Source organism: Panthera pardus, unplaced genomic scaffold (assembly GCF_024362965.1).
Source record: "Panthera pardus isolate Hobbes unplaced genomic scaffold, ASM2436296v1 HiC_scaffold_13, whole genome shotgun sequence".
NCBI classification, from domain to species: domain Eukaryota; kingdom Metazoa; phylum Chordata; class Mammalia; order Carnivora; family Felidae; genus Panthera; species Panthera pardus.
The window spans coordinates 85,967,378-85,984,405 of record NW_026526688.1 but is presented as its reverse complement, the minus strand read 5'-3'; the positions used below and the strand labels follow the sequence as shown (position 1 = coordinate 85,984,405).

Sequence of the window (17,028 nt, the reverse complement as noted above, 5' to 3'; positions counted from 1 at the left end):
TTGTTTGCTTGTTTTGTTTTTTTTTAATTCACGTCTATGCTTGTAAATATATAAGGAAACAAATCAAAAGAGGGAAAGAACTGATTAGACTGACTTCTCAACCCAAACCAGGCAGAAAGAGAACTAATCGATATTTAGTACTTTGGACATATTGGCCCTAAGAAGGGAAACAATAGCAATAAAACAGAAAAGAATCCTATTCGTCTTTATTTTTATCATCACCATTATTATTATTTGGCTCTGGTTGATTATTGTTCTTCTTTAGGGTTTTTCAGATAGCCCAATCTGAGGACTAAATATAATTGTTCTGTGGCCCAAGCAGAGCCCAACTATAATCCAGTAGCCAATCAAGAAAATGAAGATCAAGAGTTTCTTTGCGACCTCTGCTTTCAAGATTTTATCTCATACACAGGCTAAGTTAAGGTAGCCTTCCATTTCAAGGGCTAATATGAATTTTTAAATTAATTATTTTTAAAGAAAAAATAGCTTATAGAAGAGGATAACATTATCTTCTTTCCTTCTTTGTGGTACATAGGATTTACAAGCAACTCTTTGCTTAAGATTTAAGGCTGTTTATTTTCATTACTCTCATCACACATACTTCCCACTGATATATGTGAAATACAGTTGAAGCTAGAATATATCCCTGTTCCATACACAGCCTTGGCGTTTACATCAATCTAATCAATGGGCTAAATTATTGTCAAAAAAATTGACAGAAAAATGCTATTTTTCAGGCAATTTTTCAAGTCTGTTGTTAACTTGCTAAACTGGGATTCACTATGCTACTTATAGTTCAGGTCTGCTCCATTCAAGTAAGATTGTCTTTGCATTTTCAAAAGTAAGCTCTGGCTTCGGCTTTCCACCTCCTTCCAGGTAACGTCAGAATCCAGGACTTGCTTCCACCTGCGTATGTGTTATAAGCCAGGCGCGCGCGCACCCAGAGTCCTCCCTCTACCCCTCCGCAGGCCCAGACGGCACCCTCCGGAGAACCTAACCCAAACACGAAAACTTTCTGGCCGCTTACTCCACTGTGCTCGCCAGTGATCAAAGGCGACCGGGCACCAGGAAGGGCACTGGCTTTTGTTCCAGCGTTGCCCAGCAGGCGAGGTAACGCCACAGCAGTCCTCCCCCCGAAAGGTCGGGAGAAATTCCCTGGAACTGAGATTTTGGAGCCTCACGAAAAAGCAGCCGATTTTTACGCAATCCTTGCGTGTGGGGTGTACAAACACGTGAAAAGAGGGCGTGGAGCAGGCAGGGATGAAATTCTCAGTGCCTTTCAAATTCTACTTCAGTCTTAGGTTCACAAAGTGAGTCTCCCCATAGGTGGAAGTGCGCGAGGGTGGCGGGGAGAGGGAGGCCACGCGGACTGGAAGAGAAATAGGTACGAAAAGGGCACGCGAGATACAGTCTAGATGCAGGTCCAGCCCCGCCTCCGGGTACAATCAGAAAAGCTACAGTGTGTCAGTGGCTTTCGGCTTCCTGTTTGTAAAGCCAGAACCTCCCTCCCTGACTTCGGTGACAGACGTTCTTCCTCAAAACAGAGTCCGCCTCTTCTTCGCGCTCGGGCTGGATCGGGGGCAGGAGGAGTGTGGGGCGAACGCAGCGCGGGCAGCCGCGGCGGAGGGGGCAGGGCCGCGGGGTGCAGCGCCCCTCCCAACCGGGCGGCCTCCAGGGCAGAGCTGGGCCGCCAGGCGGACAAAGCGCCTCCCGCTCCCTCCCCCACGACCGCGCACCGAGAGGGAGGGGGAAGGCGGGATGTGGGAGGTGGAAGAGGAGGGGGTGGAGGGAAGGTGCAGCCGGCGGGACTGGGCTGGATCGCGCCGAGGAGGGTGGGGAGGAGGAGGGGCTGGGCGGCCTCGGAGAACTGGGAGGAGGGAAGGATTCTTGAAGCCCAAGATAAACAAATTGTTCCTCTTCACGTGCGGGGTGGGGGGAGGTGGAGAGGGTGGGGAGCGAGCGCTGAGGCCTCTCCTCTTCCCCTCCCCCCAGCCGGCTCTTTGTCAAGGAGCGCCGGCCGGAGTGCCGGGCGAAAGCCGGAGGAGGCACCGACACCACCGGGGGCGCCCAGGGCTCCCAGGCCCGGGATGTGCGCGGTGTATAAACCGCACACGGAGGGGGACGCCCACACCGGGCCCTGCGCTGCGGATTGAGGAGCAGTCGGCCAGGGAAGCCCGCGACAGCGCGCGGCCGCGCCGCGCTCCTGGATTCCCACAGCCGGGCGCACCCCGCACAGGCGCGCAGCCTGGAGCCAGGCGGCGCGGTGGGGGAGGGGGCTGCAGACACCTTTCCCAAGCTTCCGGCCTCCCCCCCACCCCCCAACACACACCCAGAAAGGAAAGCAAAAGAGCAGGAGAGAGAAGATAAGAGAAAGGATTCTACCCTCAGGGTTAGGGGGTGGGAACTGCCCCTTCCTCCCAGGGAAGTTAAGCCATTGGCTGCTCCTCTACCTCGAACCCACCCACCCAGCCATTTAAGCTTCTTTCACCTCCCTGCTACCTTCCACTTCTCCCGGTATTACACTATCCTGGAAAGTTGGCGGGGAGCGATGTGGAGGTTGAAGCTAGCAAGCTCCGTGCAAGCAAGTTTAAGAGGAGGAGGAGAAAGAATCCCCAGTGGAGTTGGCGTGGCCCGGACCCTGGGCGCAGGCCGAGGGCGTAGCTCTCCCCTGATCCCCACGCCCGGCCGCTCCCCCCACCCCCCCGACCCTCGCGGCCGCTCCACCTGCCGGACCAACCTCGGGGCTGGAGCGGCGAGAGAGCGCACCCGCTCCCCGCATCCGCGCGCGCTCCCGCCAACGCGCGCGCGCAGCCACCCTCGCTCGCTTCTCATCCACTTCAAAGTTCATTCACAAAACTCTCAGACTTTCTCAGCCCAAAGGGGATTAGCTAGGGAGAAGAGGCGAGAGACTCTCCCTTCCCCTTCCTCCCCCCAGGGGTTGAGGGCCTGGTGCCCGCCCAGAATCTGCAAATGCATCAATTTCTCTCTGCACCCGGCGGTTGTGCTGAGAGGGGTGGGTGAAGGGGGGGGGGGGGGCTGGTCTGGAGAAGCGAAGCGGCACGGCGAGGGGTGGGGTGGGGAGTCGTGAAGAGGAGGAGCGAGGTTTCAACTCTGGGTTCACTCTGTTTCAAATCGGTATCTAAGAAAGGGAGAGGGGGGGAAACTTTTCCAGTGCCTCACTCCGACGCTTCACGCTCCCTCCGCCCCTCGCAGTCGTGACTGGCTTCTCCCCTCTCGCCCCCTCTTCCCCAAATCTGACAACCCTGACAGATTAACAGGTAGCGACGACGACAGCTTTTTCCTCAGAAAAGTTGATGTTAACCCTTCGGTTTCAGCCCACCTCGCCACCGTGCAAATCAAACACCCGTCCCCCCATGTAAGAAGCTCCACGCCCCCCCCCCACGCGCGCGCCCCACGCCTGCTGCCAGTGCGCCCTCACCATGATCAGCGTGTGGTTCCTCTGCTCCGCCGAGGCAGCCTCCGCATCTTGCTGGGGTTTGCTCTGGTGCTGCTGCTTGCCCGTGCCGGCGCCGGATTTCTTGGCTCTCTGCTCCAGGGTCCGCTGATAGAGGCTCACAGTGTCCCGGCGCTCCAGCTCCAGCTGCTCCACCTGAGCCTGCTGATACCTGTTCTCGCAGTTGACGTGGTGCCGCCGGCAGCCCTCGATGCGCTGGCGGAGCCGCTCCACCACGGTGCTGTGCTTAGGAACGGCCGCTGAGCCGCCGCCGGGGCCCCCGGAGCCGCCGCCGCCGCAGCCGGCAGCGGGGTGATTGCTACTCGGAGCAGCGGGAGTACTATTGGGAGTATTATTCACACCGATCCCGGCCCCGCCGAGGCTGCTGTTCAGGCTACTGTTGATGCAAATACTACTGCCATTCGCGGCAGCAGCGGGGGCTGCGAAATCCCCCATCCTGCTCCCCGGGCACACTATTTTGGAAGAACTTTTTTTTATCCACCCCCCTATCAGCCTCCTCCTTGGGTCCAAGAATTAAAATAGTTTAAGTGGAACGCGGGGGAGACGCAAGCACATGGATGGAAACAGCGATCTCGACGGGGCGAAAAAAAGGGGGAGAGATTTTGGGGTAGGTTTTTTTTTGTTTCCTTTTTTTAAACTGTAAAGCTCGAGGGGGAAAAAAGAAGGGGGGGGTGTTATCAGAATACCATCAGACACCTATCAACAAAAAGAATCACAACAAACTGAGCCAGCAGCAAATCGGGTTGCAACTCAAGGGGAGATCCGCTCCTCTCCTGCCTTCTTTCTATAATCCATTATTTTCTAATAAATTCCAGGAGATTTCCGGTGGTTGGCAAGCATTTTCTCCCTACGTACCGAAAAATACACCCCATGTACACACACAAGCATATGCCTCCAGTGCGGACACGCGCGACACACACTCACTCCACACCGCATCGGAAAACGGCAAGCTTGCTTATTGCAATTTCCTTCCACAAAAAAGTTTTGGTGTTTATGCCGCCCCGTGTTCTCAAAGTACTTTGGCTGCTCAGTTGCATTTCACAGGAACCTAGATATCGAATCCTCGGGCTGGGGGAAGTAAACACATGGACAGTCCGAGGCGACTGCAAAAGTAGATCGGTGAAGTCCTTTGCAAAACGCCGCGCGGAGAGCAGCCCCTAACGCTCGGCTGGGCTGCCGCTGCCGCCGCTGCTCCTGCCACCATCACAATGATCAACTGCTCGCCGCCGCCGCCGCCGCCGCCTCCTCCTCCTCCTCTCGCTCCTCCACCTCCTCCTCCTCCTCCATGCCAGCGGAGTGATATCAGGACGCGCGAGCTCAGTAAACACGGCAGCGGCGGCGGCTGGAGGCCGTGAGACAAGCCGGGGGACACGGCGCAAAACCCGGCCCGGACTCACCCGGCAGGAGCGGGCGCCGCACGCACCGGCACCCGGCTCCCGCCTCCCTCGCCTCGCCCTCCCCGCCTCTCCACGCCCCCAACCTCACTACTACCCTGACTGGAAGCTGAGCTGCCGGAAAGAGAGGAAGAAAAGATTCTGGGGGATCTCGGGAATGAATCAACTTTTGACCTGTGTGTGTGTGTGTGTGTGTGTGTGTGTGTGTGTGTGTGTACACGCGCGCGCACGTGTGTGTGTGCGCGCGCGCGAAGATGGCCGCGTGGACGCGCCTGGCTGGATTTCCTTATTCCAAGCGAGATATCATGCAAGCCCAAGTTGTTGTTATACATTTATGCATTATATTGCAGAACTGTGCATGACCAGGCAGAAACATTGAAGCTTCACAGCAGTTGTCTGTCATTCCTACCCATGTGGAAAGAAAAAGGCAAATGAGTGACTCGTTTTTAAAACCCAGGTAATAAGTCCTTGCTTGTAACAACCCTGCTTATGGACACTTGTTCAAACTCTAAGCCAATCTTAACACACAAATGCCGAATTCTGAACAAAAAGAAATAGGCACAAAAAAACCTTGGAATTTTATTTAATTCTCTGTACATGATTGTTGTTATTAAGGCAATTGTTGTTTTAGTTACCCTTGGAAAAAAATTAAAATAAAGCAAGCAGGGACTTGGAGGTGAGACTAACAGTACATTTTAACAGACTGTTTTGAACACTAGGTGCTAATGACAGCAGTAATTAAGGGTCCTTCGTAAATCAAGTGGAAAGATTGCGGATTTCATGGACTAGAACTATAGGAAAAACACAGCATTTCACAGTTTGTCATGACCAAAACAAAAACAAGCAAAAATAACAGGCTTACCTTATTGCTAGATATATTTCTTTCTGTTTAAACGAATGTACAATAACTATAATTAAAATGGAATAACTACCACAGAAAGCAATCTAAACTTTCCTTTGTCTTTCCAGCTATTGAATATTAAAAAAAAAAAAAAAACCCACTAAGGATCAAACATAATATCCTTGAATCTGAACTTAAGTAAATGCATATACATAATTTAAAAAAAATTTTAATGGAGAAACAACATTTCTGTGATCATCGGTATTACAAAATCTTGATTGTGAGCTATTAATAATAAGGCATTTTGTATTATCTCAATAAATCTTATAGAATTAGTTTTTAGGGTAAAAATACACCCCAGTTTTCTAAAATAGCCAGGAATAAAAGAACTTTGGATCTCATGCATTAGTCATGAGATCTGATTTAAACCATCTTCATTTCTTGGCATTGCAGATTAGCATAGGATGCTATTTCTAACCTCATAATGTCAGCAATAAGAAGCTATATTTTTCTTCAATTAATCAGGCCTATATGGTAAACTATATCTTTAACATCCACTGGATTATATGGTAAAATGGGCAGCAAAATATTGATTAATGTGGTGTGAGATTACCTCTAAGCAGCGAAACCAAGGTGAGAGCGTATCTTTCATTGAAGCTCAGAGGGCTACTTAGTAAATATACAATTCTCTGTATAGAAACTGCCCCTCCTTCAAGTCTGTTAGAAAATTTAACGAATTAGTTCTATAGCAAAAAGTCAGTTCAGGTTCTAACAACATAGAGAAAATTATAAGAAAACGACATCACAAAGTGGCCTTTGTCTTTTTCACATATTAACTATATAGTATCTCTATTAATTCAGGAAACACATGGCCTCGCTGCAGAGAGGAAGCTATGACTCTGCATTCACGCTATCTCTCTTCACTATACTTCAATTCTCATTCCTTCTCCTACCCCAAGCACCTACATCGCCCATAAAAGACTGCAGTTTGATTTACAGAGGCAGCAGGTTTGAGGGTCTTGAGTACTGTGTCTTCGTTTTTGAAACCTGTGTTATAATTCTAGCTTTTCCTGTGACTCTGAATTTTTCACTGAGAATTTGTCAATTTCGAAAAAAAAAATGATGGCAATAGCAGCAACATGCATTCCTATCAAGCTGTTTACCTCTCCAATCACGAAGGGAAACCAAAAATACACAAGAATTTGCATCCTTCCCTTTGAGGGACCAACAGGTGGAGGAGCACACTTTGTGGCTTTACCCCAGAGTTCCCCAATGACAAATGGAGCTATTCTTGCACAACTACAGCATAGTTTGCTGTTTGAGTTTAGTGCATGAGTGGACTATACAAAAAAGAAAGATTGACTCCTCACGGTTGTATGTACACACACACACACACACACACACACACACACACACACTGGCACCCATCTTTCATCTCATCAAGATGGTGAGCCACAAGCTCCAAGACCAAAATGTAGGGACAGGAAAGACTGTGAAGTTGGGTAATAGGCAATATGGGGGAAGAGTCTTTGAGGAAATTGACCTGGGCAGTACTCCACTGTGACATACTTGAGGTAGAAACCCCATCCTAATTGTGCAGGCTGATTAGATGAAAGGAGCAGGAAGTGAACAAGGCTTGAGTCTTGAGCAACATAGCCAAGTCATCCTGAATTAGAGATGTTAATCTACTCCCATGACAGAAGAAACAGAAGCTTTTATATGGGCTGCTTCTGGACTCTTGTGATACACTCCCATAAGGTTGCCAGCTTTGTTGGTCACCATCCTAAAGAACTCCTTGGAAGTCATAGAGAAGTCCAAGTTCTGGGGAAGCTATTTTAGTCCCTTTTCCCTACCAAGCACTCTGATAGCATGACCTTCTTTATCTCTCCTTTGAGCCTGCTATGAAGCAAAACTTCGAGATGGGAGCTATGGACACATCCTCAATGCTGTTGCTGTAGAATAGCAAAGAAATCTGAGATGCCATAGCAATGATGAGAAAGAAATTATGTGGCTGCCTCCCCAGACTTTGATGATATCTCTCTGGATACCAAAAAGAAGAGCATGATGAATAAGTACCTGGACCAGGTTGTCCTGAGGCTCTGGCTCTGAGCCAAAGCTGGCAGTTCTAAGGAATTGAACCAGACTCACTTTTCTTTAAGCCAACTCTGCATCATCCTCCCATGTCCATCTAATAGGGCCCAGTGTCCCGGCGTCAAAAAAAAGAGGTCTTTGTATAGAAACTCCAGTATACGTGCCACTAATGCTTCCCTGTTAATGCGGATCAATAGAACAGTTTCATCATTGTGCCGTAAAAGAATACTTGGTGACCAAGGTAGAGTAGGAACTCTCTGCTGCCCGTCTATGGGTGAGCAAACCTTTGTATATGCCCACACAGTGGGCCCTGGTGGTCCTGAATTACTAGCAGCAGTGGGGTGTGCCATCAATTGTCTAGCAAGAGCTATCTTCTCACTAGTTTCACAGATACAGTTTTGGTCTTCTGTGTGCCAGGTACCTGTATTAGGCCCTGGCACTGGCAATACGGCATGGCAGTGGAGGGCACAAATGAACCTCAGTGATGGGCAACTAGCCTCAGAGCAGTTGAGGCAGTGATGGGACTAATATGAGGTGGGTATGGGAACACATAAAAGAGGCTTTGAGTGCAGGTGTGGGGATCTAAAAAGGCTTCCCCAGAACTTACTCCAAAAACTGGGTGGAAGTAAGCCAAGCAAAAGTTGGGGGTGGAGGTATGCAGTGGGGAGCTAGGAGACAGCTCGAGCAAGGCCCAGATCCATTTCAGCAAATCCGCCAGTCGTTCTCTCCCCGGAGCATGAATGTGGGAGGATGTACTGAGAAATGAGACCAGGGCTGGGGAGGTCGGCAGGATCCAGGTTGTACGAGGCCATCCAGAAGTTTAGACCGTATTTCTGCAACAGTGCTGCCATTGAAAGAATTAAAGTTGATTCACTTTTTACTCTGGCAATGCAGTGGATGTATTAATATAGTGTTTTCTAGAATATGTTCTGAAGAACCTGGTCCTGTAAGATGTTTCACCAAAAAGGCTTCTAGAGCCAAGAAAGTTTAGGAGATGATTGCTACCACATCTCTCTCAAAGATTCATGACCACATTGAAGGCCACTAGAAATCTTGCAGCAAAGCATACTTAGTTAGCTGTGTTTAACCTAGTAATGCCCAAATCCTGTTATGTCCCACAGAATGAAACATATTAGAGAGAGCTCTGTGTAGGAGAGAGTAAAAATCAAAGACAGTTCTAAACCCACTTAAGTTCACGATGATTACCTGGGCAGGCAGCCTCTGACAAATACTGAACTCCCTTTACCATCTGCTCTGCCAGAATCACCAGCACCCAAGGCTCAAGGCCCTTCCCTAACCTTAACTGAGTGTGTTGAGTTCTGACCTTTGAGTAATGGGAAAGTAGCAACACAAAGGCACAAATCCCAGAAGGATGAATTTGACTAACCTTTCTCTGCATTACCACTTTGAGCATGTTATATTAATATCTATCTATCTATAATAAAACCTCCTTATTGGGGGAAAGGTCGGCTTTATGTTTTTAATTTATTTAAAAAATTTTTTAATGTTTATTTATTTTTGAGAGAGAGACAGAGCGTGAGAGGTGGAGGGGGAGGGAGAAAAGGAGACACAGAACCCGACGCAGGGCTCGAACTCACGAGCTATGAGATTATGACTTGAGCCTAGTCGGAGGCTTAACTGACTCAGCCCCCCAGGTGACCCTAAGGTCAGCTTTATTTAACTGAAAATCGTAATTATGTAATATCTTTAAAGATATAGAGTTTCATTATTTTTGAAGCATGTGCTCTGTCTAGCCTAACAATTATTGGCCTCTTAGAGTTATTTTAATGATCTCCTTCTACCTAGTAAACCAATTGTATGTAGGTGACATCCCCCATGGACTAGGGGTGTTTCAAAGTGTGTTTCCTTAAGCATTTAAATATTTCAAGCAAGACCATGTTTACATGATTAATTTTCACTTTTTATTAAGAAAGGGTTTACTAAGCTCTAGACCATGTCATAAATTTTGAGAGGAATATGAATTAATGGGGTTTAATTTTCTAATTCATGTATTTTAGTATGTGTATAATAGTTTTATGGCTATTAGGAGAAAGGTTATCTAAAGTCCATGGCAGACAAAATTTTTAAAAACCCTTTCATTCTGCTTCACTCTAATCTCAGTGCTAAATAATTTGATATAATAAGGCATCTGTCTTGAACAAGGTCTGGCTTCCATGAAAGATGTTGAAGACTTTTGAAATTAGGGGAAATATTTATAAAATCTTTTATTTATTGAAGGCCCATCAGCAGAAAAACTGTTAGAAACAGTTTAGAACAGTTTAAATAATTGTTTAGAAACAATTATTTAACAAATAATCAAAGAACTTAATAATGTACTTTCTTGTAAGCATTTGCTGGTAATCAGCAATAGCAAAGGATATAATTTTAATTGGCAACATTCATTGAAAACTGACTCTATTCTAGGTTCTCTTACTTTCCCTCACTTCATTAGTGAAGAAACTGAGGCACAGAAAGCTTAAGGAACTTTCCCCAAACTAATCTCCAAAGATTAAAGGTGGCCAAGTCTGAGTTCATACCCGGACAGTCTTACCCCAGAGCACATACTATTGAAGGAACACAATGTGGAAATAGGTTGCCCAGGTTCCTTCAAATATTAAGGTTCTACATTTCTATGAAACTAAAATTACTGTGTTTTACCCCAATAACACTTTAGCAGAGGCTTGTTGCTGCAGTTTCGAAGGCACTCAGTTCAGGAGCCCTTTTCCAGAAAGCTGCCTTTGCCCGTTGCTCCTTCAGCCCCTGTTCTGGGTTAGTCACTTCCTCAGTGTTCTGAGAATCATGAGCGTTGCCCTGTCTTGACACTTACATGATCACATGGTACTAATAACTGTCCATTCACTTGTTTATCTCTCACTTTTGTTTTCTTGGTCTTTGGACCTAGCACAGAGCCTGGCTGGGACAGAGCTCTGTAACAGTGTTTGGGGAGTGAGTGTTTGGGAAAGAGTGAACCGTCCACAATTTACCAAACTTACACAATTGGAAAGGGAGTTGTGACCAGTCCTGAACATTTGTCCTTGAGGAAAGGAATACTGTGCTTCTATTTTGTAGGAGCCATTTGGATGCAATATAAGAAAATCATAGTATGATGTGATCTATTTTTCAAAACGCTGTTTCTCAGGAGTTAGAGGTATTCTATAAATTGGCTTAAAGAGGTGCAGTGGTGGAAGAGAGTCAGATAAGAGTCGAGCCAGCCTCTGACAGATCCTCTCACTGCACTCTACTGTCATCATGACACAAGGGGAAGGGGCTCACGTTAATTGTACACCCATGGCCATATGTCAGATATTAGGTCAGGCTTTTTCCAACACTAACCAGCTTAATAATCCCAGCACCTCTTAGGAGGTCTATAAAGCAGAGTGGGCCCAAATGCACTTGTAACATGAATTCAACTATATACTCTCAGTTGTGTGTGTGTGTGTGTGTGTGTGTGTGTGTATGAACAGCTACTTCATCTGTACTGAAAAATAAACAGTGGAGGAGAAGGGGACGATTTTGGAGTTGCTGAGAGTTGGTAGAGGAACATACCAAACCACGCATACTTATTTTACTTCATGGATAATGTAAGGGTTTTAAGGTAATTGCAACTACATGCCTGAGAAAAATGTAACTTCCCCGTATTATGACTCCCATTTTCTGGATGAGAAAATGAAGTCTTAAAGAGTTTACATAACTGGGATTCAAATCAGCTCCAAAGGCCCCATCTTATGCACCTGTCTGGTTTCACCTTTGTGCTGTTTTGTTGTTGTTCTATAGGGCTTGTAGCCATTCTGTCGCTGCTCTTGTCATCCATTCAGCAAATATTTATTAACTATTGGCAGATCCTGTGTTAGATACAAGGGGTGCATTCTTGAACAGAAACATTTTCCTCTCCAAGGGAGCTTAAGGAAATGTACATCATACAATAGGCTAACATGAGAGAAGTATAGTCAGCTCTTGATTGACCAGAGCTCGAGGGAGAGGTAGGAAGAGTTCTGTCCCAGTTAAAACAAAACTAGTAAGAAGGGTATTGGAAAAATAATCAACCTAAGCTCTGTTAGAATTACACCCGATGTTAAGGAAAGTTTTACGACCCTATACACGCCATTCCAAAGGTAAACGACAATAAGAGAATAGTTTAAGAACACAAAGCATCTCCTTCATTGTCTGATGAAAAATCACACAAAGCTACCTGTTTAATGGTTTGATATGGTGTGTTCCTTAGCTGTGCTCTCTTTTTAACATTGGAACAGAGCCTAGGCAGCATGAGTTTGTCTCTGAGCAAACTGCATTCTTCACTGTTACTCTAGTAGACAGTCTAGGTCAGCGGTTTTTAAGCCATGTTGAGTCCTGAGAATTCCCTCCAAGGGCCTCAGGGGCTGCTGTATGGTGGGGGGAGGAATGATTGGGGCTTGGCCACTCTTCAACCTAACCGCCTTCTTTTCCAAATTGGAGCAAAATTTCCCTCGAATAAAGCGTTCTACAGCTGAAAAGAGTTTGAAAATAGTTCTATGTTTCATCTTGTTTCTGCTGGCAAACTCTCCCTATTCCCCCACCCAACCCTCACCTTCCATCACATACATGTTATCATTTCATTCTCTTCTTGGTGTCACTAAACCCTGGTTCACATTGGCTCTGAATCAGTTAACTTTGGCTCCTAAGTTTCATGATCCACTTGCTAAATGTCAGCTTCTTCAAATTTCTCTACATTCCTCTAAGCTGGGCAGGTTTGAGAATGGCCCAACTAAGTGTGCAACAAGATGGAGAAAACTATTTTCTAGAACTCCGGCTGGGGACTACTATGCATGTTCAGAAGGAACACTAGGATTATCCGCCTGGAATAGCAGTGGGGTGGAGTTTGCAAGTCCCTAGAATCATGCAAAGGTAGATAGTTAATTATCTGCCTGCTACAAGTGTGTGTCCTGATATCACGGGGTTTTCGTCCTACTGAGTGGGGTGTGCAACTTTTGGACAGAGGAGGGGAGACAGCTACTAGTGATCTAGGCTTTTCTGCTACCCTCAGTTTCTCCAACTAAATGCCAAATAAAGTGATCTCAAGGACCACCAAATGATTAACCTATCCAGGTCATTCACGTTCCTTAGTATAGTCAGGCCTCAGATTATATGCTGACCTTCGGTGAGACCGGAAATAATCTAACGTAAAATGTGACCATTTGGGGATCAGTATATTAGTTATCTAATAATCTCCCATGAGATTCAAAACAAAGGTCTCAGCTTTGGCTGTAATGCCCTTCATTTCTTCTGCATCCCCTCTTGCCAATTCTCTGTTAAGGAAAATCTTCAGCATGGGAGAAGTAAAAAAAAGTCTGTGATACTTCAGCTGCCATAAGCAACAGACCTGGCACAGAGATGAAGTAATGTCTGCCCAGGACAGTGGAAGTTCATTGATCCAATTCTGCCTACCATCCATGGATGAGTAACTGACAGATGTTGCAAAAAGACAAGAAGACAAGGCTGATTGGCAAGGGGCAGGAGTCACCCAACCTTAAAATAGAAACAGTGTGGCATCCGTTGGTTAAAATAAAGTTCCAGTCGTGGACATTTTGCAGGTTGATGTTACACAGATTTGTGTCATTAAAAACCTTTTTTTTTAAAAAAAAAAAAAGAAAAAGAAAAAGAAAACCTTTTTTCTCCACAAAAAAGCACTTAGTGTTTATTTATTTATTTATTTATTTTTGTAAACTATGTTAATCCACCTTATGTATTGTTGTTTTGTATTTCTCAATTACCATGCCTACGTCCTCTGGTAACAGAACACTTTTATACCTTTTCAAAACCTTCCTACCTACATTTTCAGCCCATGAAGTTTGCAGAGGGGAGAGGAGACAGAATCCCTCTCCTGGCTCCAGGGGTACACTGGTCACCCAGATCACCTTCCTCTTGACCACAGTGATTGATTCAAAGATGGGCATGTGACTGAGGCTGGTCCAATTAAAGCTCTTTCTGGGAACGTTGCTGGAACCACCAGAAAAGGAATTGTCTCTCCTTCAGAGAATCATGGAAGTTCAGGACAGTAATATAAGCTTGGAGCCGCCTAGGGTCAGTGTTGATATAGCATGGACAGTTTGTTTGAAAATAAAGCCGACCCAGAGGAAAAGAGAGCCAAGAAATGGAGGTAGTCCTCATGGCACCATTTTTGTCCTGGATCCAGATGGGCCTAAAGCCAGGTTGCCCTGGAAGTTCCAGTTATATGAGCTAATGATTCTCCTTTTTCCTACATTTTCCTTCTTTCCTTCCCTTCTCCTTCCATTCTTTCAAATGTGTGTGTGTGTGTGTGTGTGTGTGTGTGTGTGTGTGTGGTATGATTGAAATATCCATCAGTTAGGGACTGGTTAAATAAATCATCTCTGAATAATGAAATCTATGCAATAATTAAAAAGACTCATGCAAAGCTACATATGAATCGTTGAATTACTTATTATAAAAAGAGTGAAAGCAACTGAAACCCTCTATTGGGAGATGAAACAAATAAAATATCTTATATCCATACATTCAAATAAGCAACTGTTAAAATAAGTCATACGTGACTAATTGATTGACATTAAAAGATAGTCATGACATATTATTGATTTTAAAAAGCACATTATGAAAAAAGTTACAAAAACACTCATTTTATAAAATTATGTAGTTTTTGTGTAAATAAACCTGGAAAACTCTTGAAACCTAGTTAAACGTTTTTACGCTGGGATTTTAGGTGCTTTTTCTTATCATTTATTATTTTCTTTATTGCTTTAATTCTATATGTATATATAGTATAGAAAATGAAACCTTTTGATTTTTTTTTTTAGAAAAAAGAAAAACAGAGAACGAAGGGAAGAAAGGAAAGGAGGAAGAATCTGAAGAGAAACAAGAATGGGAGTGTCTATAGTTTGAAGTTTGCCTAAATGATTCAGGAAGATTCAGGGAAGAGGTGACACCATTTCATGAATCTTAAAAAGGTATTTCCCAGGTGGACAGATGGGGAGAGGGCATCCAGAAAGGCAAAGGTTCAAAAAAGCAAGAAGCCATGATGTCTTAAGGAATAAATTTTCTGATATAGCTAAATAAGTGCCAGTAAATTAGCAATTTAATCTTAATAACTAGGACAGAGTCAATTAAAGTCAATGTTAAAACAAGGAATGTCGTATCAGGATTGTGTATGGGATGTACAAGGGAGAAGACAAGTACTATACCTCAAGGACACTGGTCTCTACAACCAGTTGCTGACCCACATCTCTCCTTTGAGGTCTATTAAATATCTCTAACTTAACATGTCCAAAGCAAAACTCTTGTTTTCCTGTCCAAATCTGCTCCTTCTCTGCAGTGGTTAATTTTGTGTGTCAGCCTGACTAAGCCATGAGGTGCCCAGATATTTGGCTAAACATCTTTTGGGGTGTTTCTTTGAGAGTGATTTTGGATACGATTACCATTGAAATCAATAGACGGTAAAGCAGATTGTCCTCCCTGGGGTGGCTGGGCCTCATCCAGTCAGTTGAATGCCTGAACAGAACAAAAAGACTGACTCCCCTGTAAGTAAGAGAGTATTCCTCCTGCCTGCCTTCACACAGAAACATTGGACTTTTTCCTGCCTTCACATTTGAACTGAAACACACGACTACTTTCCATGTCCTGAGTTGCTGGCCTTGGGACTAACACTATACCATCAGCTCTTCTGGTCCACAGTTTGCAGACGTGCCCTGTAGATTTTGGGCCTTGTCAACTTATAATCATGTGAGCCAACTCCTTACAATAAATTCCTTTCCCTATATTTATAGACATCCTATTGATCCTGTTTCTCTGGAGTACTCTGACAAATATATTCTTCCTTCCCACAGAAGAAAAACGGTGGAATGAGTCTATCAATACCATGGGTACAAAAACCTTGGGGTCATCCTTGACTCTCCTTCTTCTCTCACACCAAAGGTTCAATCCAAAGCAAATCATGTCAGCTCTACCTTTAAAATATATCCATAATCTGACCACTACTTATCTTGCCTCCTGTTACCATCATGGTCTAAACTTCCATCATCTCTCATCTGGGCCAATGCAATAGTATCCTTACTGGTCTTCCTGCTTCCTCCTCTGCCTCTTTACAGTCATCTGTCTGCACAGCAGCCTCAGTACTCCTTCTCAAACATGTCAGATCATGTCCAGCCTCTCAAAACCCACTAATGGTTCGCATCTGATTCAGGGGAAAATCTAACATCCTTATCACAGCCTGCAGGCCCCTGTAGGATCTGGCTGCCCCTTCTACCACTCCAAGTTCACCCTCTTGCCTTGCCTCTTGCCTTTTGTCTCCTTTTTCTTTCTCTCTCTCTCTCTCTTCTTTTTTTTTTTTTTAATAGGCCAGGAGTTCCTTCTGTTGAAAGAGTCTATTCCCAGATAGCCATAGGGTCCTGCCTCACTTCCTTCAGGTATGCCCCGCAGGCCTTCCCTGCCAGCCTGTATGAAATAATCTTCTCCATCAGCTCCCTACATCCTCTTACCCTTCTTTGAGGCATGTTTTGCCACCAGACACGTAGTGCATCTTATTTTATCTTCTGAGTCCCCTTCTAGAATATGAGCCCATAAAAGCAGACAATTACCTTGCTTCTGTATCCTCTGCACATGGAGCTGAGGCTGGCACACAGGGGCACTCAATACCTCTTCGCTGATGAACTATATTTCTTTCCATACATGAAGGAAACAAGATATTTTTGATGTAATAATAGTTAACAATTATTGATCACATACTATATATTGGGCACTATGCTGTGCTTCTTACATAAATTAACTCACTCAGTTCTCACAACAACCCTTGGGGCCTCAGAGCGTTTTCCGAATGACGAGAGGGAGGCAGAGATAACTTTACTAATGTCACATGCTGATAAGGGGCGGAGTCTGGCCCAGAGACCAGGCTCAACCAGTAGGTCTCTTATTCAGAATACACTTCCTGCAAATTCATCAGTAGGCACTGAAGAACAGCCAAGATGAAAAAGACTATCCCCTAATTGTATTCCGCAGGGATGAAAAATATTTCCCACCATATAGTATCTCCATCAGTTCCCAGCTAAACAGCACAGCAGAGTAAACACAGAGTGGAAAGCTCAGGGCACCCCCCTGCAGTTCACACTGTGACACCCGTGAAGCAATTTGGTGGAGACTAACAAGGTAACAGCAAAGGCTTGCTTAAAAACCTTTCTCAGGTCACATATACCTTGTACAGTTCGTAGGAGCTTCACAAGCCCATT

The 17,028-nt window shown here is 45.3% G+C and overlaps 1 protein-coding gene across 2 annotated transcripts in view; it reads right to left on the bottom strand.

Annotated features, from left to right (window-relative positions):
* The window catches only part of MAML3 (mastermind like transcriptional coactivator 3), a 411,086-nt gene extending 406,242 nt beyond the window's left edge, over window positions 1-4,844 (bottom strand). For both annotated transcript variants that reach the window (XM_053901243.1, XM_053901244.1), the window contains exon 1: window positions 3,440-4,844. In XM_053901243.1, coding sequence (XP_053757218.1) covers window positions 3,440-3,910 — 471 coding nt within the window. In that variant the 5' untranslated portion in view covers window positions 3,911-4,844. The remainder of the gene's footprint in view (window positions 1-3,439) is intronic.
* Between the last annotated feature and the right edge of the window lie 12,184 nt (window positions 4,845-17,028).